The sequence below is a fragment of the Podarcis muralis genome, chromosome 3 (genome assembly GCF_964188315.1).
Source record: "Podarcis muralis chromosome 3, rPodMur119.hap1.1, whole genome shotgun sequence".
Lineage (NCBI taxonomy): Eukaryota > Metazoa > Chordata > Lepidosauria > Squamata > Lacertidae > Podarcis > Podarcis muralis.
Window position 1 is genome coordinate 18,112,156 of NC_135657.1, and position 26,966 is coordinate 18,139,121.

Sequence of the window (26,966 nt, forward strand, 5' to 3'; positions counted from 1 at the left end):
CCACAGGGAATGGTGACACAGCGTGTCCTGGACTCCAGCCAACTTCCCTGCCCACCATGTTCACCTTGAGGACACACTAGGTCAGGGGTGCGGAACCTTAGACCTATGGGCCAAAGGGGATCTGCACAGCGTCCCAGAAGCCACACACTTCTTGAGTGCTTTTGCCTGGAATGTGTCCTTGAGAGGTGTGTGTGGGTGTGGTCTAAACCACTGTGCCTCTTGGGCTTGCTGACTGGAAGGTTGGCGGTTCAAATCCCCTCAATGGGGTGAGCTCCCATTGCTCTGTCCCAGCTCCTGGCAACCTAGCAGTTTGAAAGCATGCCAGTGCAGGTAGATAAATAGGGACCGCTGCGGCAGGAAGGTAAACGGCGTTTCCGTGTGCTCTGGTTTCTGTCACGGTGTCCCATTGCACCAGAAGCGGTTTAGTCATGCTGGCCACATGACCCAGAAAGCTGTCTGTGGACAAACACTGGCTCCCTCGGCCTGAAAGCGAGATGAGCACCACAACCCCATAGTCACCTTTGACTGGACTTAACTGTCCAGGGGTCCTTTATCTTTACCTTTAATGTGCAAAAACCTCTGAATTCTTTTTGCATGGCTGGAATATAGCTTAGTATACAAATATGAATCTATTGCCGTAAGGATTGCTGAGCTAATTTTGTCAAATGCCAGATGAATGCAAAATAATAATAATCCTTGCGAGCCAAAACAAACAGGAATCTCCAACCTATTAAAGAAAACGTGAGTGGCACCTACTGATCCTGACTACTTAAACGCTAATGTTTAGTGTGAGCTCTTGGCTTGGGAGGGCAGGTTATATAGCTAAATAATATCCTAAATTATGGGCCACTGTGATCATTATTTTTAAAAGTCATCCTATTTCTCTCTCACACACAAGTTTTTGACTGTGGTGGGGAAGAGGCGACTCATCGTCTTTGAGTAGCAGAAATAAAGCAAGCTAAACTTCCATGTTAGAGGCATCAGTCTGAGATGCAATTTTGCAAGATCTCTCTCTCTCTCTCTCTCTCTCTCTCTCTCTCTGGGGTGTGTTTCTGTGGAGGACAGCTCCTAGGAGGCAGCACACTGGCAGCGAAGGCAGCCTACCAATGAGAGGTGGAAACTGAGCTCTCTCTCTCTCTCTTTTTTTTTTTTTTACTCTTTGGATCTTTGGAAAACCTGCTGTGTGATGCTGCAGTCATTTCTGATCTGAGCACAGGAGTGCTCTCTATCCCTCCTGATCTGCAGCCAGGGCAACTTGGCTGTCGAGGAAAGTGTTTTGCCAGGTGTTCCCGTGCAATCTGAGAAGAGTTTTTTCTATCTATCTACCTATCTTGGAATAGTAGTGCCATGCCTTCTGGATTGCAGTACAGCCTCTTTCTCTTCTTGTGCCTAACATCATGTCAGGAATCTCCAGCATCCCAGGTAAGCCCCATTCTCCCAATCAACAACCAGTTAGGTCTGGATACAATTTCATCTATCTATCTATCATCTATCTATCTATCTATCTATCTATCTATCTATCTATCTATCTATCTATCTATCTATCATCTATCTATATCTATCTATCTATCTATCTATCTATCTATCTATCTATCTATCTATCATCTATCTATCTATCTATCTATCTATCTATCTATCTAATCTATCTATCATCTATCTATCTAATCTATCTATCTATCTATCTATTATCTATTATCTATTATCTATTATCTATTATCTATTATCTATTATCTATTATCTATTATCTATTATCTATTATCTATCTATGGTATCTATCTATGGTATCTATCTATGGTATCTATCTATCATCTATCATCTATCATCTATCATCTATCATCTATCTATCAATCTATCTATCTATCTATCTATCTATCTTTAACATCTATAAAATCTTAAAGGGGGTATAAATGCAATGCATGAAAGAAAAAAAGGACAAGTTTCCCTTGACAGTAAAACGAATGGTGGTTTTTTATTATAATTGTTATTGCTAACTCTTGCTTAAAAGGCTGGACTTTATTTTAGTTCCCCCTCCCCGGCCTCATGTGTCTCTTTCTGCAAAGGCAACAGGTAAGTAAAATGATGGTTGCTAATTTTCAACTTCACACCAGCAGACAAGAGGTGTGGTTAATATTCTGTGTAAATCAGAAAAGACACGCAGGAAACAAGGCCAGTCCAAGGCTAAATAAGCACCATTAGTCCAGACTAATATGCAAATCTTCATCAGGAGAAATTTGAAGACTAAAAATATAGCCTTCCCATCACTTAATTCTCGAATCCCTTGACACTGGTACGAGGTGAAGAATGCAGCTCCCTCCAGAAGTGTAGGGCAGGTAATTACTTTTGCAAACTATCTGCCTCTGAAAATTCTTACATTTCTTGCCCTGTATCCCTGCTAATAATGCAACTGCAACCCTCTTGCTGGGTTAGGAAAGAAACTCAACCTGTTCCTCCATTAATGCCTGAATAAACCAGCGCAGTCAAGTGATTGCAGAGCTTGTGAGTTCAAGTCACTTTGCAGGAATATCAACATGGGCTGAGCGAGCTGCACAGTGATGAAGTTTATTATGCTTAACTGTAGCGCAACAGTTCAGGTTAAAAATAACTCTTTAACAAAGAGCTTATTATAAAGGTATCCAGTATGACTTTTTTAAAAAATGCCTGCTGCATGCTACATATGATAAGAGTCTTGGGCAAGAGAAAACTTGTTCACTCCCCAAACCCGGAGAACATGCTTCATATAAAACATGGCAATTAAATTCTTGTTCATTCAAATTGTAAGGAAATGTCAGGTTTATTGTGTCTGCAGTCGTTCCTTTTTGACTGGCTCCTGTCCCAGTACTTAGTGCTGACTTTTGATCCTGGTGAAGAAGTTGTGCAACGGATAAAGAAAGTCAATTTCATAGCAAAAGCAGCATTTGTGTGGGTGTGTCTGTGCATGTGCGATCAGCAATAAGAAGAATTTTCTTCAGTTCACATTTTACTTTGACCTTGCCTGATTTCGATGCAAGCTGCCCTGCAAACCCAGCTATATTTCAAAACCTGCACTTCTTTGGATTTCACAATGCAGTTTTCAAACCAAGAAGAGTGCACGGGGATGACGACACCTATATTAACCTATGGATTTGCTTGCAAACATATGTATAATAGGCAAAATTGAAAAAGAAAGAAAAAGAGATGCATATATTAGGCTTAACCTGCATGGAAATGCATGCTGATTTTCGTGTTGACTTTTTTTATTAAAATTGATGCAGAAATAGACAAGCTGAATTGATGCAGAAATAGGCAAGGCTGGGGAAATGGGAAATCGAAAGAAACTGAAAATGACAGGTTTGTGCACCCCTATTTGCGATAGATGGACAGATATTGATAAACTTGCTGAAATATACTAGGAGTCAAGTGTGGATTTCATGCTCTTTATTCATCTCATAGTAGTGAGGAGGAATGGAAGTTCCCCCGAAATGTCTGCTTTATATACATTATTTACACAATGGGCCCCATGTGATTGGCTAATTCTGGGATTCTCCTGTAGGCCAATCAGGTTGCGGATCCACTTCCACCTGGAGTTGGATTGGGTGGCTCCTGCAGACCAATCAGACTGCTGCATTCTGGATCCTATTGTTCTAGGACCCATTGACTGGACCGTGACAGTCTTCCCCACTTGATTTGTATCATAGAATCATAGAATTGTAGAGTTGGAAGGGACCTTGAGGATACAGGAATATGCAGCTCTCCCATATGGGAATCGAACCTGCAACCTTGGCATTATCAGCACCACACTCTAACCAACTGAGCTATACCGACCTTCCTGCACCTCCTTCAGGGAATCTACAGTACCAGCCTTGTAAGGCAGAATTAACTGAGTCATTGTGACCTGCCCATGCCACCCACCAAGATCCGTAGCTCAGTGGAGCATGACTTGAGCCTAGTGGTCATTTCACACGTTATATTTTTTATAGCTGGAAGCTGAAACAATTTGTGTACTCACAACATTGTCTGATGTGTGTCAAGGAGTGGCTGGACAAAGAGGAGTGGTGGGAGGCACCAGCTGGAGAACCCCCAAGGGAAACCCCAGAGGAGGAAGGCTCAGAGCCAGGGGGCGGGTGGTGGGACACTGAGGAGAGGTCAGAGGGAGAGGATTGGGAGGCAGGGCTGGATGCTGAAGGGGCAACAGGGTTTAGTGAGCAGGAGGAACCTGTGACAGGGAGCAGTTCAGACACCAAGGCTGAAGCAGAGGAGAGGGACTGAGAGATTGCTGAAAAGACCTCTGAAGAATCCAGGGAGTCTCCCTCTCCTGCTGCGACAAGCTCCCCTCCCTGCTGGTCTCCAAGAACACACAAGATAAGGAGGAAGCAAAACAGAGGCCAGAGGTGCAGTTTGAGACTGCTTGGGAAACATCCAGGAGAGGAGAGCCTTAGAAAGGGTTGAAGGCAGGGACCTTCAGTCCTGGCAATTGCTCCACAGAGGCAAGATCTGCTGGGAAACGTTGCAGAGTTGTATGCCATGTCCTTGAATAAAGAGTTAACCTTACTGACAACCAAGCCCTGCGTCTTTCGTGCTGACCTGTGTCTCATGCATGTGACAAATGTGTTTCAAAGCAGTTCTGACGTGAGCAATTGTTCCAGCAATTGTGCCTGGCATGCTCTGGTCCATGGGGTCACGACACGACACGACAAGAGTCGGACACGACTAAACAACTAAACAACAACACATAACACTTGCACAGACAGCTCCATAGATATGCATTTATGGCTGAGTGGATATAGGATTTAAATAGCGTAACAGATGGATTAAACCCTTGTGCAATAGGTAACATTCCTTTCTTGCAGGAGGCAAACAGAACTGAACATCTTGGCACTCTCAGGGCATAAAGGAAAGGCAGGGGGCAGCAGCTGTTGAATGCGATCCTTGCATTCCATTTGCTCTCTTGGCAGTCATTCACATGAAAGTATTTCTCGTGTGACACTAAAAGTGATTTTGGGGGCTCTTCCAGCATGTTGTGGGATACAAAGCAGAAAATAACTGTTGTTGATGTTGTTGTTTTAATCAGACACTCACAGTTTTGCTTGTGCCAGCATGGCAAAGTCAGTGCTAGCAGCTGGAAAAATTGGGTGCTTTTGGGGGACCCGGACCATAATAATAATAATAATAATAATAATAATAATAATAATAATAATAATAATAAATTTTATTTATATCCCGCCCTCCCCAGCCGAAGCCGGGCTCAGGGCGGCTAACAACAATAAAACAGTACAAAAGTACAGTATAAACAACAATCTAAAATCATTCATTATAAATTAATTAATTCAAGCCACTGGCAACCATTGGGCCAGAGCTCCACGAAGATTGCCGAGGGAGGGGGTCAGGCTGTGCCCTGGCCAAAGGCCTGGCGGAACAGCTCTGTCATGCAGGCCCTGCGGAAAGATGTCAAGTCCCGCAGGGCCCTGGTCTCTTGTGACAGAGTGTTCCACCAGATCGGAGCCACAGCCAGTTAAGGAGCTGCCTAGCCCAAGAGACCCACCGACTTTGCACCAAGCCTGTCGCCATGGAAGAAAGGGGATCAAGTGCCATGGGCAGCCAAATACCCATTAAACAAAACAAAATATATGGGACCAGCCATATCATCTGATGGTCCACACACCACTCACCAGATTTCATCCCAGCTCCACCCTTGCACCATCAAGTACAACACTCTGCCAAGAAGATCAATATTATTGACTTCCAAAGTTGGCTGCCCGGGCATTGGCCCAGCTGGAAAGGCCAGTACCAGTTGTGTATATTGATTAGCACAGGAGAGGAGAATCGGAAGGGGTCAGGCCATGCATGCTAGCATGGTGACAATGACAGTCATATGCCAACGATCTCATCAGCTCACGGCTATGCTAGCCACTCTTGGCATAGCTGTCAACGTTTCCCTTTTTTAAAGGGAAATTCCCTTATTCTGAATAGGATTCCTCGCACGAAAAGGGAAAAGTTGACAGCTATGACTCTTGGCCCCTGTCAAGGCCCTGTATTCTGACATTTGCTGGACCAAGGAAAAGTTTGCACTATCTTAATAGCAACAGATTTACAGTGGTGCCTCGCAAGACGAAAATAATCCGTTCCGCGAGTCTCTTCGTCTAGTGGTTTTTTCTTCTTGCGAAGCAACCCTATTAGCGGATTAGCGCTATTAGCGGTTTAGCGGCTAAGCGGCTATTAAAGGCTTAGCGGCTTAGTGGCTAAAAGGCTATTAGCGGCTTAGCGGCTTAGAAAAAGGGCGGGGAAAGCGAAAAAAAATCGCAAGACTCGCAAGACGTTTTCTTGCAAGCAAGCCCATAGGGAAAATCATCTTGCGAAGCAACTCAAAAACGGAAAACCCTTTCGTCTAGCGGGTTTTTCGTCTTGCGAGGCATTCGTCTTGCAGGGCACCACTGTATTTGTTACACTAATACATTTAATTTGTTCTCTGCCAGTCTTGTAAATAGCCATAGACCAGGGCCGGGCAACATTCAGTCCTAGAGCCTTGTATGGCTTTCAGCCTGATGAAAAAATCCCTGTACAATTCAGACCCCTGGCAAGAGCAATCTGGTCCTCTCCTGGTACATACATACAAAACTTTATTTTTATGCCACCTTTCCACAGTTCAAACCATGCTCAAAGGTGACTGGAACATGGAAAAAATACATAACTACAACATCACAAACGTAGACATAAACAATAAGCAAAGTATTAAAAAATGCACGACCAAATTGAACAATTTCCACCTAAATGACAGCCAGATCTAAAATAAAGATACAAATTACAGCAGCAACAACCTCGCCCAACAAAACACCCAAACACCCCAGCCCAATTTGGTAGGGAACGAGGGTGGCAGAAAGAAAGAAATGGAGGTGGGGATGGGTGAAAGAGCAAGAAGGGTGTTGGGGGGGAAGCAGTGGCTCCACCCATTTTTGTCCCTGGCCCTGCCCACCCCTTGCATGTGGCCCCCAAAGAATGCAGCTGTCAGCAGAAAACAGATTGCCAACTCCTGCTTTTGGCAACCTCCATTGATATGAAATGCACCCTTATAATAGATAAATACTACTGAATTACCGTACAAAATCAGTAGTAGAAGAAAACTATAACCTATTCAAAAGGATAACGTCTCAGGGCAGCCAAACAACAGTCACCTGGCTTGAATGTTGAACCAGGTCAGCCTCTGCCAACTTGGAACCCTCCAAATATTTTGGACTACAACTGTCATCAGCCTCAGCCAACCTGTTCTGTCAGAGTTGACAAATGTTAGAGAAGGCTTGGGCCCTTTAAATGAAAAGTGACCTTTCACTGATGATGGAGCTGACCCCTCCATAAGCCTCAGCCTAAGAACTGCTCTTGCTGAAGCAACATCTAAGTTCTACAGCATTCAACCTGAGCACTGCACGGAGCTGTCCAGAGTTCCCAGACAATTGCTGGAACTATTGCTCACATCAGAACTGCTTTGAAACACATTTGTCACATGCATGAGACACAGGTCAGCATGAAAGATGCAGGGCTTCGTTGTCAGTGAGGTTAACTCTTTATTCAAGGACATGGCGTACAACTCAGCAACACCTCCCAGCAGATCTTGCCTCTATGGAGCAGTTGCCAGGACTGAAGGACCTTGCCTTCAACCATTTCTAAGGCTCTCCTGTCCCGGATGTTTCCCAAGCAGTCTCAAACTGCATCTGCCCACCTTTGGCCTCTGCTCTGCCCTCCTCCTTTTCCTTATTATCCTGCACATTCTTGGAGACCAGCAGGGAGGGGAGCCTGTTGTAGCAGGAGAGGGAGACTCCCTGGATTCTTCAGAAGTCTTTTCAGCAATCTCTCAGTCCCTCTCCTCTGCTTCAGCCTTGGTGTCTGAACTGCTCCCTGTCACAGGTTCCTCCTGCTCACTAAACCCTGTTGCCCCTTCAGCATCCAGCCCTGCCTCCCAATCCTCTCCCTCTGACCTCTCCTCAGTGTCCCACCACCCGCCCCCTGGCTCTGAGCCTTCCTCCTCTGGGGTTTCCCTTGGGGGTTCCCCAGCTGGTGCCTCCCACCACTCCTCTTTGTCCAGCCAGTCCTTGATGCTCATCTTACAATGTTGTGAGTACACAAATTGTTTCAGGTTCCAGCTATAAAAAATATAACGTGTGAAATGACCACTGGGCTCAAGTCGTGCTCCACTGAGCTACGGATCTTGGTGGGTGGCATGGGCAGGTCACAATGACTCAGCTTATTCTGCCTTACAAGGCTGGTACTGTGGATTCCCTGAAGGAGGTGCAGGAAGGTCGGTATAGCTCAGTTGGTTAGAGTGTGGTGCTGATAATGCCAAGGTTGCAGGTTCGATTCCCATATGGGAGAGCTGCATATTCCTGTATCCTCAAGGTCCCTTCCAACTCTACAGTTCTATGATACAAATCAAGAGGGGAAGACTGTCACGGTCCGGTCAACGGGTGATCGAAGTCCCGGCTGAGGATGTTGGGACCGGGGGCAAGATGGTGGGGTGGGAACAGGAACTCGAGTCCAGAAGCCAGGGGTCCGAGGATCAGGAAGCAGAGAGTCACAAAGTCAAGGGTCCGGGGGTCAAGAAGCAAGGAGTCAAGGAGCCAAGGAGCTGGGGTCCGAGGATCAGGAAACAAGGAGCCAAACACAGCAAGGCAGGAAACGTGTTGCTATGGCAAAGAGCCGAAGGGAAATTCTGACCTTATATCCCTTCCGGCTCTAGCCACCAGGTGCAGTGAGTTACCAAGCGGTCTCACCTGTGAGGCCGCGCCTTGCCTCTCCAGAACAAACTTAGGAAGGTCCCAGTCCTGCGAAGCCCTACTGGTCACAGTGCCCAGCTCCTGCAAGCACTCCTGACAAAGACATTGGGGGAAATGGCTTTCTAATTGTACTCAACCATCATGTTTAACACCGTACATATAAAGGCACATTTAAAGGCCTGATCCAGCTGTTTAAAGTCTTTGTGTTTTCCACAGAACTGCATGAACAAGCAGCAGCTTCTGACTGCCATCCGCCAAATGCAGCAATTTCTAAAGGGGCAGGAAACGAGATTCGCCGAGGGGCTCCGTGTCATGAAACACCGGCTGACGACTCTGCAAAACACAGTCATGAAAACCACCCCTGACCCACCAGCTGGTAATTAAAACAACAAGCCTAAAGTGATGGCGGTGCAAGAGCAGGAGCAACATTGCTCAGACGGAGAACCCAGGGCACAGCCAGCAGCGTTATAGGACCAGATAGACCCCATTGGCTCCTTGTGTCATATGACCCCTATATACTGCCCATCCATTATTAAATGACATTTGCAAGTCTCTCTTGGATATAGAGGTAGGAAAGTCTTAGAACAAAACAAGTAACATTTTAAAAAAACAACTATGGGTGTAAAAGGGACGCAGGTGGTGCTGTGGGTCAAACCACAGAGCCTAGGACTTGCCGATCAGAAGGTCGGCGGTTCGAATCCCCGCGACGGGGTGAGCTCCCGTTGTTCGGTCCCGGCTCCTGCCAACCTAGCAGCTCGAAAGCACGTCAAAGTGCAAGTAGATAAATAGGTACCGCTCTGGCAGGAAGGTAAACAGCGTTTCCGTGTGCTGCTCTGGTTCACCAGAAGCGGCTTGGTCATGCTGGCCACATGACCTGGAAGCTGTACGCCGGCTCCCTCGGCCAATAAAGCGGGATGAGCACCGCAACCCCAGAGTCCGCGACTGGACCTAATGGTCAGGGGTCCCTTTACCTTTACCTTATGGGTATAAAATGGTGGGACGGTGCAAGATCCAAGGCCCATTGTAAAAGACATGGGTCTTGCCCCCCCCCCGAGTCACCCTCTAACCACACCCCTGCAGCCCAGCATGATTCTGTGATGGTGATGCTTTTGCCCTCTTTCCTCTAAGAAGAAGAAGAAAAAGAGTTTGGATTTGATATCCCGCTTTATCACTACCCAAAGGAGTCTCAAAGCGGCTAACATTCTCCTTTCCCTTCCTCCCCCACAACAAACACTCTGTGAGCTGAGTGAGGCTGAGAGACTTCAGAGAAGTGTGACTGGCCCAAGATCACCCAGCAGCTGCATGTGGAGGAGCAGAGACGCGAACCCGGTTCCCCAGATTACGAGCCCACCGTTAACCACGTCTTTTTTGTGTGTACCCAACTCACAGTGTTCTGCCCTGCCCTTGATGCCCCACTGAATGGCAAAAGATTTGGCACCAAGAACATGGTGGACCATGAAGTTCATTTCACCTGTGATCCTGGATTCCGACTTGTCGGCTCCAGTTCTCGAGTGTGTCAGCCAAACGGCAGCTGGACAGGAGATGTTCCTGAGTGCACAGGTAATTCACTTTTTTATTCCCTTGGCTCAGGCATAAACACTCACCTTCAGATTATCAAACATAGCTGTTTCAGGAGCAGCCACAGATGCTGAAGATGAATGAATTTGTATCCCACCTTCCCTCGGAGAAACTCAGAGTGGCATACATGGTTCTCCCTGTTCCCAATTTTATCTTCAAACAACCCTGTGAGGTAGGTTAGGCTGAGAGGAAGTGACTGGCCCAGGGTTATCCAGTGAGCTACATGACTGATTTGAACCTTGGTCTCCTGGGTCCTAGTCCAACACTCTAACCACTACACCGCGGTGCTGGCTCTTGTGGACTACAGCTTCCAGAACACCTTATCATTGGCTATGCAGGTTGAGGCTGATGGGAGCTTGAGTACAATTACATCTGGGGAGTCATAGGCTCCTAATCCTTCTTGCACATTATATGGTTAGAAGACTTTAGCATTTATCCTCAGGCATTACTCATCATTGATGTGCAGGGTTAGGGCCAAACTAGAAGTGAATTTGAATGCACTGAACATGCGTATTTTTGTAGAATGGAAATAGCATCCATGGGGAAGCTGATCAGCCTTAGGACTACTTGCAGGGATGGGGGTGAAGGAGGGGGGGGCGAGTTGAACTCTTTCCCAAACTGATATTTGCATTTCAGGGTAGAATCATAGAATCATAGAGTTGGAAGAGACCACAAGGGCCATCGAGTCCAACCCCCTGCCAAGCAGGGTAAACTGCTATTGATGCCAATGGAGGCTTTCTTTGCAATGCGAAAAGAAAAAAAAGAGAAAAAGCTGTTTCACAGAATGGATTTGTTGTGCCCAAATTATTGCCGATTGCTCTAAATCCACACGACTGTTGTTCATTGTGTGTGAGGCTGCAGATCCAAGCATATGTCAAATCTTTTAATAGGCAGTTTATTTCTAGGAAACAGATGACAACATCTGAGAAATCGACTGGCACAAACACAGTAATTAATCTTATGTGCTTTTTTGGGGGGGACCAACGTGAGGGTTATCCAGATTGGCAAACGAGAAACTCATACATAATTACCTCTATTAAAAAAAATTGTTTACTGGGCAGAAGTCGGTTCTGTTGATGATGAGCAGGCATTTGGCATAACACACACATTTTATATTCCTGAACAGCCATTGTTACTGTGCTTGCCTGTAGCTGTAAGAAGGCAAGAGAAGTGTGGTAGAAACGTCAAACCATGGAGGGAAGACGTGGTTGGAAGCCTCAGGGTGCAACTCTGCTTACACTGTAGGCTGGTGTGCCTGCATGAGAAGCATAGAGACGACTCTCCGAGCTTATTTATGCTCACCTTTTGCTCTTCCTTCAGTACAGTGGTACCTCGGGTTACAGACGCTTCAGGTTACAGATTCTGCTAACCCAGAAATATTACCTCAGGTTAAGAACTTTACCTCAGGATGAGAACAGAAATCACGCGGCAGCGGCACGGCAGCGGCGGGAGGCCCCATTAGCTAAAGTGGTACCTCAGGTTAAGAACAGTTTCAGGTTAAGAACGGACCTCCAGAACGAATTAAGTTCTTAACCTGAGGTACCACTGTATTAATTCTCTTTGGGCACTCACTTCTCCTTCTCCTCCTGCCATATTTCAAATCTGGACAGAAAGTTTGGTGAGCTTCAGCTGACATATGGCAACCCTATCCATGCCACGACATCAGACATACTTGAAGATTTTTTCCACTGAGATGGAAGACCAAGCATGGTGCATCTTGGATAGAACTAGGATCCTTCTTATCAAGAGCCAACATGGTGGAGTGGTTAGAGTGTCAGACTAGGACCTAGGAGGCCCCACTTTTTCATGAACCTCTCTGGGTGACCTTGGGCCAGGCACTGCCTCTCAGTTCAACCTACTTCATGTGGTTTTTGTGGGGATTAAATGAAGATTGGGAGAACCCTATACATCGCCTTGAACTCCTTGGAGAAAAAGGTGGGATATAAATTCAGTAAAGTAAATATTTCCTGCAATAAATGTAGCTCATTTTCCAAACTCCAAGAGTCACAATGTGATTCCATCCAGAACAAAGTGTGCTCCTCCAGCAGGGAATTCTGCAGCAAATTCAACTTCTGCTGAGAATTTAAACTCCAAGGTCTCTGCAAACTAGAATTCTCCTGCTGGGTGCTTTAGAGCAGTGTTCCCCAACCTTGGGCCTCCAGCTGTTTTTGGACTACAACTCCCATCATCCCTCGCAAGCAAGACCAGTGGTCAAGGATGATGGGAATTGTAGTCCAAAAACAGCTGGAGGCCCAAGGTTGGGGAACACTGCTTTAGAGCTTTCCTTCTCTAATCTGGTTCCCTCCAGATGCTCTGTACTACAACTCCCATCAGCCCCAGCCAGCACATATGACATAAAGTAGGTGTGGTTTAGGGGAAATGGTCTCTTGGGTCAAGTAGGAACTTGTGCCTGGTGTAATTAGACCTGCGGGCCAGAGGATTCCCACCTCTGGATAGAATACTGTACCACAGATGGGGACTAGGGACAATGGGAAAGGCCAATCTGAGACCAGACTAAGGGACCAGGTGCAGCATGTTGGTTGGGGGGCCTCTATAACAGCAATTGCCTCTTAGCTGTAGGGAGACTTGAATGCAGAACTGTACTTTAAAAGGGTGTGTGACAGCTTCAAAGGAATACAATACAGGCAGGAATTCAAAAAGATATGATGCAGAATACAATGCAGACAAATAGTATATCTGCAGTGTTGCCACGGTAGCCCATCGGTGATTCTGGGTGCAGAAAAGAGATGGCTAGCCCATCCCATTTGAAATCGCTTGACTAATTTTATTATGACTGTTAGAATTGCTTTTGCTGGAATCCTGAGTGATGCAAGATACTATTAATGCACAGCAAAATGCATATTAGGGACGCGGGTGGTGCTGTGGGTAAAAGCCTCAGCGCCTAGGGCTTGCCGATCGTCTGGTTGGCGGTTCGAATCCCCGCGGCGGGGTGCGCTCCCGTTGCTCGGTCCCAGCACCTGCCAACCTAGCAGTTCGAAAGCACTCTCGGGTGCAAGTAGATAAATAGGGACCGCTTACTAGCGGGAAGGTAAACGGCGTTCTGTGTGCGGCTCTGGCTCGCCAGAGCAGCGATGTCATGCTGGCCACGTGGCCCGGAAGTTTCTCCGGACAGCGCTGGCCCCCGACCTCTTGAGTGAGATGGGCGCACAACCCTAGGGTCTGTCAAGACTGGCCCATACGGGCAGGGGTACCTTTACCTTTACCTTTAAAATGCATATTGGATTACAATTTCTTTAAACATATTAGTTGTCTTTTGACTCTCCAAAAATGCTTCTTTATTTTGAAACTACTAGTATGAACATTCTGGGTTGAACAGATATTTATTCTGAATTGAACCTGCACTTATCCCTAAAGCGTGCCTTCCTTGTATTTTGCTTATTGAAATGCAATTGGGGAATGAAATTAACTACAATAAGCCATAGAAACTGGCCTCTGGCCTTGCTCCTGTGTCTTTTACAGCAGCCTCACACACAAAAATCCCACCAGCAAAGCTTTCTCATCAATCATCTCTGTGCCAAAAAATCCTTTACTTCCTTGGTTTCTGTCCCTTACAGTGTTTCCCAACCTTGGGTCTCCAGCTGTTTTTTGACTACAACTCCCATCAGCCCTAGCTAGCAAGACCAGTGGTCAGGGATGATAGGAATTGTAGTCTGGAAACAGCTGGCAATCCAAGGTTGCGGACTACTGCCTTAGAACCCCTGTTGAGCATTTTAGAATATTTAAAAATGTTTGTAGCACATGGAATTCTTCGCCTTCAGCCTTCCCCAAACTGGTGCTCCTCAAGATCCTTTGGACTACAATTCCCATGAGCCACACCCTGATCATGGGAGCTGCCTTTTATTGCTCCTTTTTAGAGATGTTGCTGGTTTTTTATTGTGCTATGTCTTACTATACGTATTCGTAAGCCACCTTAAACCTTAAAGCCAAGGGTCAGGTAAATAACATCAAATAAATGGAATGTTATGGCTAGCTAATTTTTATTTCCTATTAATGTTGGTCCTTCACCACACATTGCCATTTGATGGAGAGATTGCCATCTCAAACACTGGATTAAATTAGTGTGTATCATAGCGCGCTGTGTGTGTTTGTGTGCGTGCGTCAGAGAGAGAGAGATTTGCATCCATTTTCCTGACTTTGTCTTTCTCAGTTAACTCAATGCAAAAATTCTTGGCCCTGGTCTGTGTGGTTTACATTTTCACACGCTCCCCCATAGGGTGCTTAGGCCCCTGTGCATTGACAGCGCTGTTTGTTTAAGTGAATTCCTACCTCATTGTGCAAAATGCTAATGAGCCATTGAGCCGCTGGCCGACCAAGCGGCTGCGAAGGCCAGAGACCTGCCACTCTCCATTGTGTTCGAGAAGACAGACATTTCTAAAGAGATTATGGCACAGTGCGCTAGACGGCCAGCCAGATGTGACTCTAGAACAGGGGTGGGGAGCTGCTTTTCAGACCAAGGGCCGTATTCCCCATCTGGGCAATGTTCTGGAGGCCACATGGCAGTGGTGGGGAGGGGCTGGAGCCAATAGGTGCAAAGCGATGAAATCTACTTCTGTACAGTAAGTTGGTTTCTATGCACAATCACCTCTTCCATCCATGCAGCCAAGAGGAATGACCAGAGTTCAAGGAGACATCCTAGCAGGGCAAAAGCACAGGAAGAGTGGATGGGGTTAAAAGGGGGTGTCGCCTGTGGAGAGGCAGGAGGGCTGGATAGAGGTCGGATAGAGAGGGGATGCTGTTGGCCTCTGGCCCAAGGTTTGCGACCTTTGGCCAAGAATCAAGTGAGCAGTGGGAATTAGGAGAATGCCCGTTGCCGTTGTCCACAGCGGTCCCATTCACAACATACATTTAGATCACCATGATGCCACTGTAAATAGTAATAGTGCCCCTCCAAAAGGATTCTGGGACCTGTAATTCTCAAGGGTGCTGAGACCCTTTTGCCCTCTGTTATGTACTGAGTTGAATAGTATCCAAAATGCAGCAGTCTGATTGGTCCACAGGAGCCACCCAATCCAGCTCGAGGTGGAAGTGAATCCGCAACCTGATTGGCCTACAGGAGAATCCCAGAATTAGCCAATCACGTGGGGCCCATTGTGTAAATAATATATATAAAGCAGACATTCTGGAGGAACTTCCATTCCTCCTCACCACTATGAGCTGAATAAAGAGCATGAAATCCACTCTCAACTCCGAGTATATTTCACCCTCACAGAATTACAATTCTCAGAGTGGTCAAACCATTCAGCTGGACACTGAGGTCCACCTCCAAGGCACTGGTGGAGGAACGGGAGTGCGGAGGGAGCGGACAGCCCCCGGCAGCACTATTCCGGTAGGGTGCCATTGCGGTGGCCCCCCCAGACATGCGCTGTGCACCCCCATGCACCGGGCACCACATCCCCACAGGCAGCATGCCACGCCCCTGCCTGCTTTCCGCCCCCAGTAGCGGAGCATGCAGCTTCGCCACTGCTCCAAGGGTCTTCTGGCTGTTCCTTCACTGTGAGAAGTGAAGTCACAGGGAACCAGGCAGAGGGCCTTCTCAGCAGTGGCACCCACCCTGTGGAACACCCTCCCATCAGATGTCAAGGGGATAAAGAACTACACCACTTTTAGAAGACACCTGAAGACATCCCTGTATCAGGCGGTTTTTAAGGTTTGATGTTTCATTCTGTTTTTATATGTGCTGGAAGCCACCTAGAGTAGCTGAGGAAACCTGGTCAGATGGGTGGGGTATTATTATTATTATTAATCCCTCTTCACAGGGAACTCTGTGAATTGCAGCTCTGGGAGGGGAGTAGGGGTTCTCCTAGCAACTCTCAGCACTCTTAAGGAAACTACATTTCCCATAAGCCTTTGGGGGTTGTCAGTAGTAGAGAGGTCAGTTGGTTAGAGCATGGTGCTGATAATGGCATGGACACAGGTTCAATCCCCATATGCTTCTTCCGGCATTGCAGGGGGTTGGACTAGATGATGCTCAGAGTCCCTTCCAACTCTATGGATCTATGACTGTTTAAAGTGGTATCATAGTGTTTTTGCATATATGGCTTCAGTATGGCCAATGTCTTCCTTGGGTAGCTGGCATCTATGCAGGTGAAAAACCACCATTTGTTCTCTTTAGGACGTCTGGGCAGTGTCTGGTCCTCTTCACGTTGCCTTGCCCAGGTGTCGATGAGGCCTAGTGCACACACTCAGCACGGAAAGCCAGATGCGGATCTCGGCTTTGTAGAAAGTTCAAGGAAGCAGGAGCGGGTGGAAAAATTCGGCTACAACTCCTTGGCTGCTTGTTCAATAACTTCATGGTCTGGCGACCCCTGATTATTTAGAGTATTCTATTGATGATCAGGGGAGCTTGGCTTTTTGGCAGATGGGAAGCAGTGGCAATCCATGAGGCATTCACTCACGCAGTCTGTTTCTTCAAGGAATTCCACTGCGCTAATTATTTCAACACATAATAAGCCAGGGAGAGGTGAAAGGGTGCCTCAGGTGAATAGAGATTTTTTAAGGGGGGGCAGGGGAGAATCTGGCCAGCTCTTGCAAATAAAAGATTTTGCTTCTTCCATTAAAGTGTATTTTTCCTTGGGGAGGATATGCACATTTGCAAAACCAGGAGGAAGCTGCCTAACCTTGTTGCAAACATGCAAATAGCCGCCATATTGCTGTTGGTTGTGTTCACCACAGGTTGCCCTTGAGCAGGGGTAGCCAATGAGCTGCCGTCTGGATCTTGTCGATTACAACTAGGGATTGGGGGAGAAATTAGAGGGAAATGCTTGAGAAAAATCTGTAGATTTAATCCAAATTTCATACCGAAAAGAAAATTATGAGGAGAAATTTGTACTAAAATGTTGTAGGCTTTCACTGAAGAACTTAAAAAGCAGGCTATGGGTTACAGAAATAATTTGAAGCTCTGAAACCTCCTTATTTTATTGGCCTTTCCTTAGATATTGGGGTTTGCACCAGTCACCTGTGCCAGAATGGAGGAACATGTGTTGACCGAGGTGAACAGTACAAATGCTTTTGTCCCCAGGAGTGGACAGGCCCCAACTGCCAATATCAAACGCAGACGGGTATGTATTGTGGTAAGGGGTTAAGGAGGGTGGGAAAGAGGAATATTTAAACCTTAATGTGAGAGAGGGGGGAGGGCAGGCCCTGGAAACACAGGACATTATAGAGAATCAGACGATTTGCTCATTTAGCTCAATATTAGCTACAGTGACCATATAGCCATAGTTGCTGGTTTCCACTGATATCCTTTCCCTCCATGTGGGGGGAAGTGATCAAAAAGCTTACACAGAAAGAGGCAGAGGACTTGTCATGGGAATGCTGGTTTTGCCCATCTCCGTCCCCACACTTTGTGTGTAATATGTAGTTTTCCCCTCATTGTCACAGATGTAGAACAAGCCCACCACTCCATTTTATTAGCTGCGTAAAAATAAAATTAAAAGTAAGGATGTCTTCTCATTTGCGGTTTGGGATTTTACACTGTCCTGGAGGCGAATTCTTCCCTCCCCTACTTGTTCTTTAGTACCACCAGAATGGAGCGTAACAGATGATCCGGCGTTCAGCCGTAAACCTCGCTGCGCCAAGTTTGACCGGATGCAGCAGTGCAGTTGCGAAGCAGGCTTCCACATGAGCGGCACTGCAGAAAACAGCATCTGCCAGGGTAAGAGTGCAATTGCAAGAGATCTCTGAGGAGTCTGCTGCTACAAGCTGCTTCTGCTTCCTGTCGAAGTTAAAGCCATGTCTAAACTTCAGAATATGGTGGTGTGGCCTTTCATTTATAGACTTTCAGTGCTGTATGGGGGGGCGTGTTATAGAGTAACGTAAGTTTAAAAAAAAAAGATGAATCCCTGATCCAAGGAGCTTAACACTGTAAATTCCAACAGTAAGAAAGTTGACAACAGTAGGAACTGCAACAACTTATTGCAGCATGGAGTGCTTCTGTTAAAGGGTTCCAGCACTCCATTCTTTTCCTTCTCTCTCTTAAAGTTTTCCAGTTCTCCCCCAACTCTTCCCAAACAATCAACCACAATTCTGTATCTCCAAAGTATCCTCAGTCCTCGTTGGGCTATTTAGTTCAGTTTTGCTTTTGCATGTTTATTTTTTGGTGGGGTGTATGCACAGGTGCCCAATATCAGAGACATTAAAACCTTGGAATTCTCCACTGATTACTGGGGACAGGACAAATTGTCCCCTAGCATATTTAAAAATAGCTTCTCAGCTTGAACCAGTAAACAAGCTATCCGGACAATGAGATGGTTCTCTCTACCACTTTTCTATCTATAAGCTTCTCGCTCCATTGCTTGAGCATGAGTGGCGCAGATTTGCCAACATAAAACACAAGCGGCTGAAGACTTGAAATTGATATTGATGTACAATGCAAACCCATTTGAATTGATTTAGAAAAGCAAAGCGGATTTATACATTTTCAAATCAATAAACGAAACGCAGTTGCAGCACACACACTTGAGCTCATGGTGAAGCCCTGAGCACCTTTACTTGGAAACAAGTACCACAGAGGATTACTCCAAAATCAAGTGAACATAGAAGTCCAACCTTAGCTTCAGTTGGGGATAAGAACCAGAAGGTAATAAGATAAGGAGATAAGAACTATAGAAGGCAAAAGGCCAGCCGGCCCTATCGTTAGACAAAAGGTAAAGGGACCCCTGACCATTAGGTCCAGTCGTGGCAGACTCTGGGGTTGCGGTGCTCATCTTGCTTTACTGGCCGAGGGAGCCGGCGTACAGCTTCAGGGCCATGTGGCCAGCATGACTAAGCCGCTTCTGGCGAACCAGAGCAGCGCACGGAAACATTGTTTACCTTCCCACCGGAGTGGTACCTATTTATCTACTTGCACTTTGACGTGCTTTTGAACTGCTAGCTTGGCAGGAGCCGGGACCGAGCAATGGGAGCTCACCTCATCCACCCCATCGTGGGGATTCGAACTGCCAACCTTCTGATCAGCAGGTCCTAGGCTCTGTGGTTTAGCACCACCTCAAATGGCAAGTGCTGACGGGCAAGTCTGGGCACCACCAGAGCTATTCTTCCTAAGCTCCCATTCCCCCTGGATACGCAACATACCCTTGGCCCTCTGAACTAGCCTTGCTCCTCAGGTGTGGTAGAGGGTGATTTCCCATCACAGGTGTTGAGAAGTAAGATTCAACAGCTAGTCCAGCCAGAATGGGCTGAAGGCACCATCTTGGCAATAAAATGTCTGAAGGCGGCAAACTCTGCCACACATATAAGAAATTCCAAAGGGTTTCAACACCACCTTGCGGACTGCCTTGGGTCACTCCCGGGTCACTGTGTCTTAGGCAGCTACTGGCGGGAACAAGCTTGCTGTTATCTGCACAATGGCCTGCATTCCTGAGCTAATTTATCATTCAAAGCTGAGCATCCCAGGCTTTAACAAAAAGGCCCTCCAGAGTTTTCCAGCGGCAGGCAATTTCAAGACGGGCCAGCAACTTAAGAATCAGATCTGTACAGCAAGGCTCTCCTTACGTTGTTATCCAGCAGGAAGCACCAAGGGCTGTGCTTTTGAATAAACCCACACAGTTCATAGATCTGGAAGGGCAAAATGTATGCTGCTAATATATATAACACTAGTAGCATATCTCAGAATTCCGCAGAACCCCTTGCGCAGCCTGTCATGAAATTTGTCCAAGCAGAAATAACGTCGCTTTTCTTCCCCCTTGCAGATGTGAATGAATGTGAAGTTTACAAGCTGGAGGGAGCCCCTCGTCTCTGTATGCACACCTGCATAAACATTCCTGGCTCCTACCGCTGTTCCTGCCCCAGAGGATACCAGATCTTCAGCGACGGGAAAAGCTGTGAAGGTGACTTTAGCATGAGGCAGATGGCATTTCGCAGAAGCTGAATGACAAAATGTGCAGGCTTCAGGCAGACTTTTCGGTCCCCAAAAACTGCTTAGATTGTATGCAGTGTGTTTCTCTGCAACCAGGGTTTATGCTGCAATCCTGCACACTCTCTCCTAGCAGCAGGGACTTGGTTAGGCGTGTATACATTTTATGACTATAAATGCAAGGAAATGCTAACAGAATAGAAGCTGGACTTCCCAAATGCCGTGCAAGAAGCCAGATTTTTGTAACGGTTTGTAATGCACGGCTACTTAAAATTCTGGCTGTTAATGCCAAGGGAGGGAGACCCGCTGAAACAAGGTAGACATTGTAATGCCATTTAGATATGTCGGGAGGTATGGCGGTCAAGCGCCAAAAGGAATTGAATAGTGATATTGTATGCCTGAAGCATGCACTCTGTGCTCTCGCTGGCTACAGAAAATGCCTTCAGATTATGATAAAACAGAGCTAATCGCTGGGATTTGATTGGCTTTTTTGTTGTTGTTTCTAAAATTAAAGCATCTTGTGTAAGGGAACCAGACTGACATTGCACAGCTTAAAATATTTTCTGTCCACTCCACAAGCCAATTAACCTGGAATATTTCCACTCATTATTTACTTTGGTTGCATCCACACCGCACAATTGAAGCACATCTGACGCACACATACCCCTCCCCCCAAAAAAGAATCCTGGGAACTATAGTTTGTTAGTGATGCTATAGCTCTGGGTAAACTACAGTTTCCAGGATTCTTGCAGGGGAGGGTACTTTAAATGTAAGGAGTCTTTTGCCCAACGTGGGGCTTGAACCCCCAACCCTGAGATTAAGAGTCTCATGCTCTATTGACTAAGCTATCCATGCATTTTATCCTTCCTACAACCCTATGAGGTAGAGTTAGGCTTGGGTCTTCTCATATTTATGGAGTGACCACTTAGGCCATCATCTGGAAACAGGAAATGCACCACCAAAAGAAGAGGTCAGAGGGTACCAATTTGGAGAAAACTTCCTTGGCAGAGCTCAGCTCCAGCTACTTCTCATGTACATAGAAAGGATTTAGGTGGAACTTCTGTGCAACAGTTAGAATGTCCAAATTGTCACTGGCCTTGAGAGCCAAAGGGTGGAGAAAATCATACCTTCCCCTTTCTGTGTTAAGCGCATCACCTAAACCATCGACTCTGGTCCTTTGCTTTCCATGTTTCCATTTGTTTTACAGACATCGATGAGTGTGCTCTCTCATTGCACAACTGTACCAGGGGAACAACATGCATTAATACAGGAGGAAGCTTTCAGTGTGTTAATCCAGAGTGCCCCAAGCCCAGTGGAAACATCAGCTATGTGAAAACATCGCCGTTGTAAGTATAACGGGAAAGTTGTCGTTTGCCACCTTTGACGGCAGTAGGCTAGTTTAAGGCACCCGGGGCAGGTCATGCATGGCACAGAGTGAGCTCTATATTCCAACACCTCATCATACTCCCTGCTCTGCTCCCTTGCCTCACTCTGCCTAATGATAGAGCCGGCCCTAAAGGTAAAGGGACCCCTGACCATTAGGTCCAGTCGTGACTGACTCTGGGGTTGCGGCGCTCATCTCGCTTTATTGACTGACGGAGCCGGCATACGGCTTCCGGGTCATGTGGCCAGCATCACTAAGCCGCTTCTGGCGAACCAGAGCAGTGCACGGAAACACCGTTTACCTTCTCATCGGAGTGGTACCTATTTATCTACTTGCACTTTGACGTGCTTTCGAACTGCTAGGTTGGCAGGAGCAGGGACCAAGCAACAGGAGCTCACCCCGTCGCGGGGATTAGAACCGCCGACCTTCTGATTGGCAAGTCCTAGGTTCTGTGGTTTAACCCACAGCACCACCCACGTCCCCCAGAGCTGGTCCTAGTTCTGGGCATAATGAAAGAAATGATGACTGCCCACTGTGCAGTTCCAGTTCCTTTCTTTTAAAACTAAGAACCAAAAGATCTTGATGATCCAGGCTGTTGGCATATTGTTTTCTGGTCTGTGATCAAACATTACGACAACCTTATGAATATTTCCCCTCCAGCCAGTAAGATTACTTGTTATATTTTCTTTGATACAGGGCCAATGTTCTGTGCCTTGATTATGCACCATCGCTGTGTTTTGCAAACGGAGCTTTGTTTGAGTTTAGACAACTTTTTGGGCACAATCCAGACGAAGTTAAAGACCTTTAAATCCAATTGATTTCCATGAGAGGTTTATTCTGCAGACGCACCATATCCTTATTCTTCGCCGCCTAAAAGAATCCTGGGGGCTGTGGCTTGTTAAAGGGTACGATGAACTGTAGCTCTGTGAGTGGTGAACTACAGTTCACAGGATTCTTTACAGATGAAAAATGTGCTTTAAATGTACAGTGTGTCTTCAGCCTTAGGCTGCAGCCATAATCCCATTTACCTGGGAGTAAGCCCATTGAATTCAATGGGACTTATTTCTGAGTAGATGTGGTTAGGTTAGTGCTGTTCACTGTAACGGGCAGGATTCACCTCATGAACCCCATCAGCAGAAACCTTACACAAGGACTTCTGCTTGCACCCTGAGCTTTCCCCTGCCTCTTCTCCTGCTGTATGCCCCCCCCCCCGAAATTGGCTTGAGAGGTGGTTGGGAGAACCCCCAGAACAGCATGGGGGTGCTGGGGGGGGGGAGCTGTTCCAGCTGGCAAGCAGAAACCCTTGTGCAGATGGAACGCTCAATTCATCAAAGCGTGACATTGAATTCCGATCCAGTATGCCAAATTTTTACCCTTCAAAATAAATGGAAATGAAAAGTGCCTAAGGTCATCTGGATTTCACCTTCAGACTCTAAAACAAAGGTGGGTGACCTGTATGGAATCCAACAACATCTCAGAGCCTTATTGGGAAGAAGAAAAGCCATTGTTAAAGATTCTGCAAAGACCTCCTGGGGTCTAAATCTTAGCAGTATTAAAAAAAAAAGAAAAAAAGATTTAATATATTGTTTAGATATTTGGCCAAGTGTTTGGACCATTACGTTAGGGGTATGCCGGGCCCAACATATATTCTCACTGGCACTAACTACACTTTTTCCAACTCTCTGGTTTTTGATGCGCTCAGGTGCACCAACTCTGTGGGGTTGAAGGCACCTTGGCCCCCTTGATATTTGTTTTAAGGGGATCGGACCCCCCCTTATCTTCATACCGCCCTGCATGGGGTGCATGTGTGTGACATAACATGCACAGCACAGGTCCAGCGCTGGCTCCTCCAGAGTGTATGGCTTCCTGCATTGCGCATGCATCGTCACACACTCACGATGCCCAACATGCAATGTGTGTGACACCATGCAAATGCATTGAGCGTTGGGTACCCTCAATCTTGGAGGCAACTCCGCGCCTCCGGATTCACTTATACTGCTGCTTTATTGTCATCACTGTTTGTAGCCCTGTGCTCCAGACTGGAGGGAGGGCAGGATGTAAAGATATTCCATACGAGGAAGAAATAAATGCTTCTTCCCTCACTTTCCTTCCTAGCCAATGTGAACGGAACCCATGCCCAATGGACAGCAGATCCTGCCACCACGCCCCGAAGACCATCTCCTTCCATTACCTCCCTCTGCCGTCCAACCTCGTCACTCCCACCGCCCTCTTCCGCATGGCGACCGCGTCGGCTCCTGGGCGGCCTGGCCCCGACGGCCTGCGCTTTGGGATCGCAGCCGGCAACGGCCGGGGCCATTTTGTCATGCAGCGCTCGGACAGGCAGACCGGCGAGCTCATCCTCATCCAGAGCCTGCAAGGCCCTCAGACCACAGAAGTGGAAGTCGACATGACCGAGTACCTGGACCGCACCTTCCAAGCGAAGCATGTCTCGAAGATTACCGTCTTCGTGTCGGCTTACGAGTTTTAACGGAAGCCGTTTGCACAGGGGAGGAAAAGAAGCAGCTTGCGGCCTGCTCTTATTCACCCAGAACTTTTGGTTCTAACCACCAGCTGTACTACAAAAGCCCGAACAGGCATTGCTGTCTGGGTACTTGCCTGTGTTAATGCCAGCCTCAGATATAATGGCTGTCGCCTTTCTGCTTCTCCTCCGGGGGTAGCTAGCATGGCTCTCTCCTGATGCTGTTAGACTACAGCTTCCATCAGTCTTGTGGGCTGCTGGTGGGAGTTTGAGTTCAGCATCATTTTGAGGGTGCCACATTGGCTATCCCTGTTTGACTTTAAACACTCGATGTCCTGAGTGCCTTGGAGGGATAATAATGTGATTGACTGCCAACTATGGTTGGTGTCCCAACTTGACCAACGCCCCCTTACTCTAACCCAGCCTTTCTCATCAGCCAGATGTTGTTGAACTACAACTCCCATCACCCTTAGCTAGCAAGGCCAGAGCTCAGGGATGATGGGAGTTGTAGTCCAACACCATCTGGGGACCCAGAGGTTGAGAACCGCTGCGTCTAACCTGCCCTTTGTTAGCCAATCCAGCATGCCACATAAACAGACAACCTGTCCTTAATGCAGACATTTTGCCCTCATCCCAAGCAGAAGTTCAACTAAGGAAGAGTACAGTACAGGTCATCTCTCTTTTTCTCCCTGTCCCTCTCTCTGATGCTGTATGAGAGCAAAAACATCATATCTCTGTTGCAAGGGACCTGATTCTACTTTCTGTTGTTTGTAGAGTACTAATGCTGATCTGATGTCACAAACCATGAGCATGATTCAGCAACCATGGAAACGCTTTTTAATTCCTGTTTATTTCAATGGGAAGGACAAGCAATGGTGTGCTTAACAGTGCAAACCTATGCATGTTTGCCTGGTAGTGAGCACCACTGATTTCGTACGTACAGCCCTAGCCATGTCTACTCAGAAGCCAGTCCTACTGAATTCTGGTGGAATATCTGAGAGTGGGGTTCAGTTTGCAGCCTAACTCTCTAGTCAATGTACACAGAGTTACACTGCACATCCCTCCTTTTGATATCAGTGGGACCACAACAGGACAATCTTATGCACATCTACTCTCAGACCAAGTAAGTCTCGCTGAGTTCAATGGGGTTTACTCCAAGGTAAGTGGGTCTTCTAGGATCGCTCCCTAAAGTACTGAGCTGGATCAGTTCTAAATTACGTTGCAACAAACTCACCATTCCAGCCATACTTCAGAACTAGATTTTGAATATATATTTTTCATAGTTTGCCTGTGAAATAATAGCTTTGAGGGACACTTTGAGGAAACCGAATCTTAAGCCTTGATGATGAATTGTAGAAACCGTTATTATGAGTTTGGATGGTGCCCTGAGTCCCTTCCAGTTATTGGGATCCTGTATCTGTGGGGCTAAACCGTAGGGGAGCAAACTTACCAAACCAGTCCTTTTGTCTAGGTAAAGGTTTTGGCTGACTAGTTAATCACCACGATTAGCATAACCAAAGAAGTTGCTTTCTGCCATAGCACAGGTGGGTGGGTCTCCCTGCCCCCAGCTGCTAGGAAGGAGAATAATAGCCGGTGTAGCATGTCTGAAAGAGGGAGAAGCAGGCTGGAAGCTGTAGGTGCAGAGACATGTTTGCTCTGTGCTGGATCCAAAGTTATAACTAACAGAGAAGCAAGATCGGGGTGTTAATGCTGCGAGCCCCTCCATCTTATGCTCAGGTTGTATATATGTGTAAATAAAACGATTTATCCAAGAGGCATCACAGTCTCCTTCCTATGGCCTTCATTCCAAGGAAACTCAACCCCAAAAAAGAGCCTTGAACCCCTGGATTCTCTCACCACTCAGAGACTGGGGTGGCATGTAACACTATTACGCTAAATAGTAAATTGTCAGATTTGCACCTTGCTTCCCCCCGCTTCATAATCCCACTAAATTTAAGAGTATTTATAACTGGGAATAGCCCAAAGAACCGACGTACATATGAATGTATTTTCCCATTATGGTTCCTTGAGGTATTCCTACTTCTAGAAGCCTATTATGTTTAGTGGGCTATATATACAATGCAAATCGCTCTTATAAGGATCTGTTTACACTCTCTCTGCAATAGCTCTGTGTCCACCCCCTAGCTCCAAAATAATAAGAATTTTGTTCCAACTCTGATATCTTGTTCGGTCAAAGGGATGTGGGGAACACAATTCCATTAAACATGTCCTTGTTTGTATTTCGTGTGTGTTTTTCATTGAGTGCCTTGGATTTTATCTTCTTCTGCAGTTATGTATGCCCCTGGGATCATGGATCGTCAAAACCCAGATGTAGTTTCACCGAAACTGACATGACAGAAATCTGGATTATGACATAACATGAACAATGGCAAGCATCGGTTCATCCAGATCTGCCTTGTTTATTGAGCATCCAGGTTGCTTTAATACCTGCATACATAAATGTGTGTGTGTGTATATATATATATATATAGAGAGAGAGAGAGAGAGAGAGAGAGAGTGAGAGTTCTACGTCAGTGGCAGAAACAGTCACAACACTGGCACAGAAATCTGGCACTCCTTTGGTATCAGCGCCCAGGGGCATACTAGGTATCTGCTTCTGCCAGAATAAGAAACCTGGTAAAAGGCTATATCAGCTGCTGTTCCCTCGGGGTTTTTTTTAAAGTCTCTTATTGGAAGGGGAGCATCTATATAAATTTCCTGGCAAGTCATGCTAGATTTTCTCAGAGCAGTTCCAGCAAGGAGCATATCATGGACGCCAAATTTACAGCATACACTTAAAGCACTACGGTGCCACTTTGTGAGGCCATGGCTTCCCCCAAAGAATCTTAGGAGTTGCAGTTTGTTAAGAGAGTTATGAAGAGACCCCTATTCCCATCCCAGAGCTGCAATTCC

The 26,966-nt window shown here is 46.6% G+C and overlaps 1 protein-coding gene across 2 annotated transcripts; it reads left to right on the forward strand.

The window, feature by feature from the left end:
• The first annotated feature begins 1,063 nt into the window (after window positions 1-1,063).
• Window positions 1,064-26,293, forward strand: FBLN7 (fibulin 7). Of its 2 annotated transcripts, XM_028724921.2 has the most exons (8): window positions 1,065-1,422; window positions 8,955-9,114; window positions 10,128-10,298; window positions 17,270-17,395; window positions 17,854-17,991; window positions 20,027-20,164; window positions 21,398-21,536; window positions 23,690-26,293. In XM_028724921.2, exons 1-8 carry the CDS (start codon window positions 1,348-1,350, stop codon window positions 24,060-24,062), a joined length of 1,320 nt encoding a protein of 439 aa, XP_028580754.2. In that variant the 5' UTR covers window positions 1,065-1,347; the 3' UTR covers window positions 24,063-26,293. The 2 variants fall into 2 exon arrangements, with proteins under 2 accessions (XP_077781628.1, XP_028580754.2); XM_077925502.1 differs by lacking the exon at window positions 17,854-17,991 and having other exon boundaries at window positions 1,064-1,422.
• Window positions 26,294-26,966: the final 673 nt, after the last annotated feature.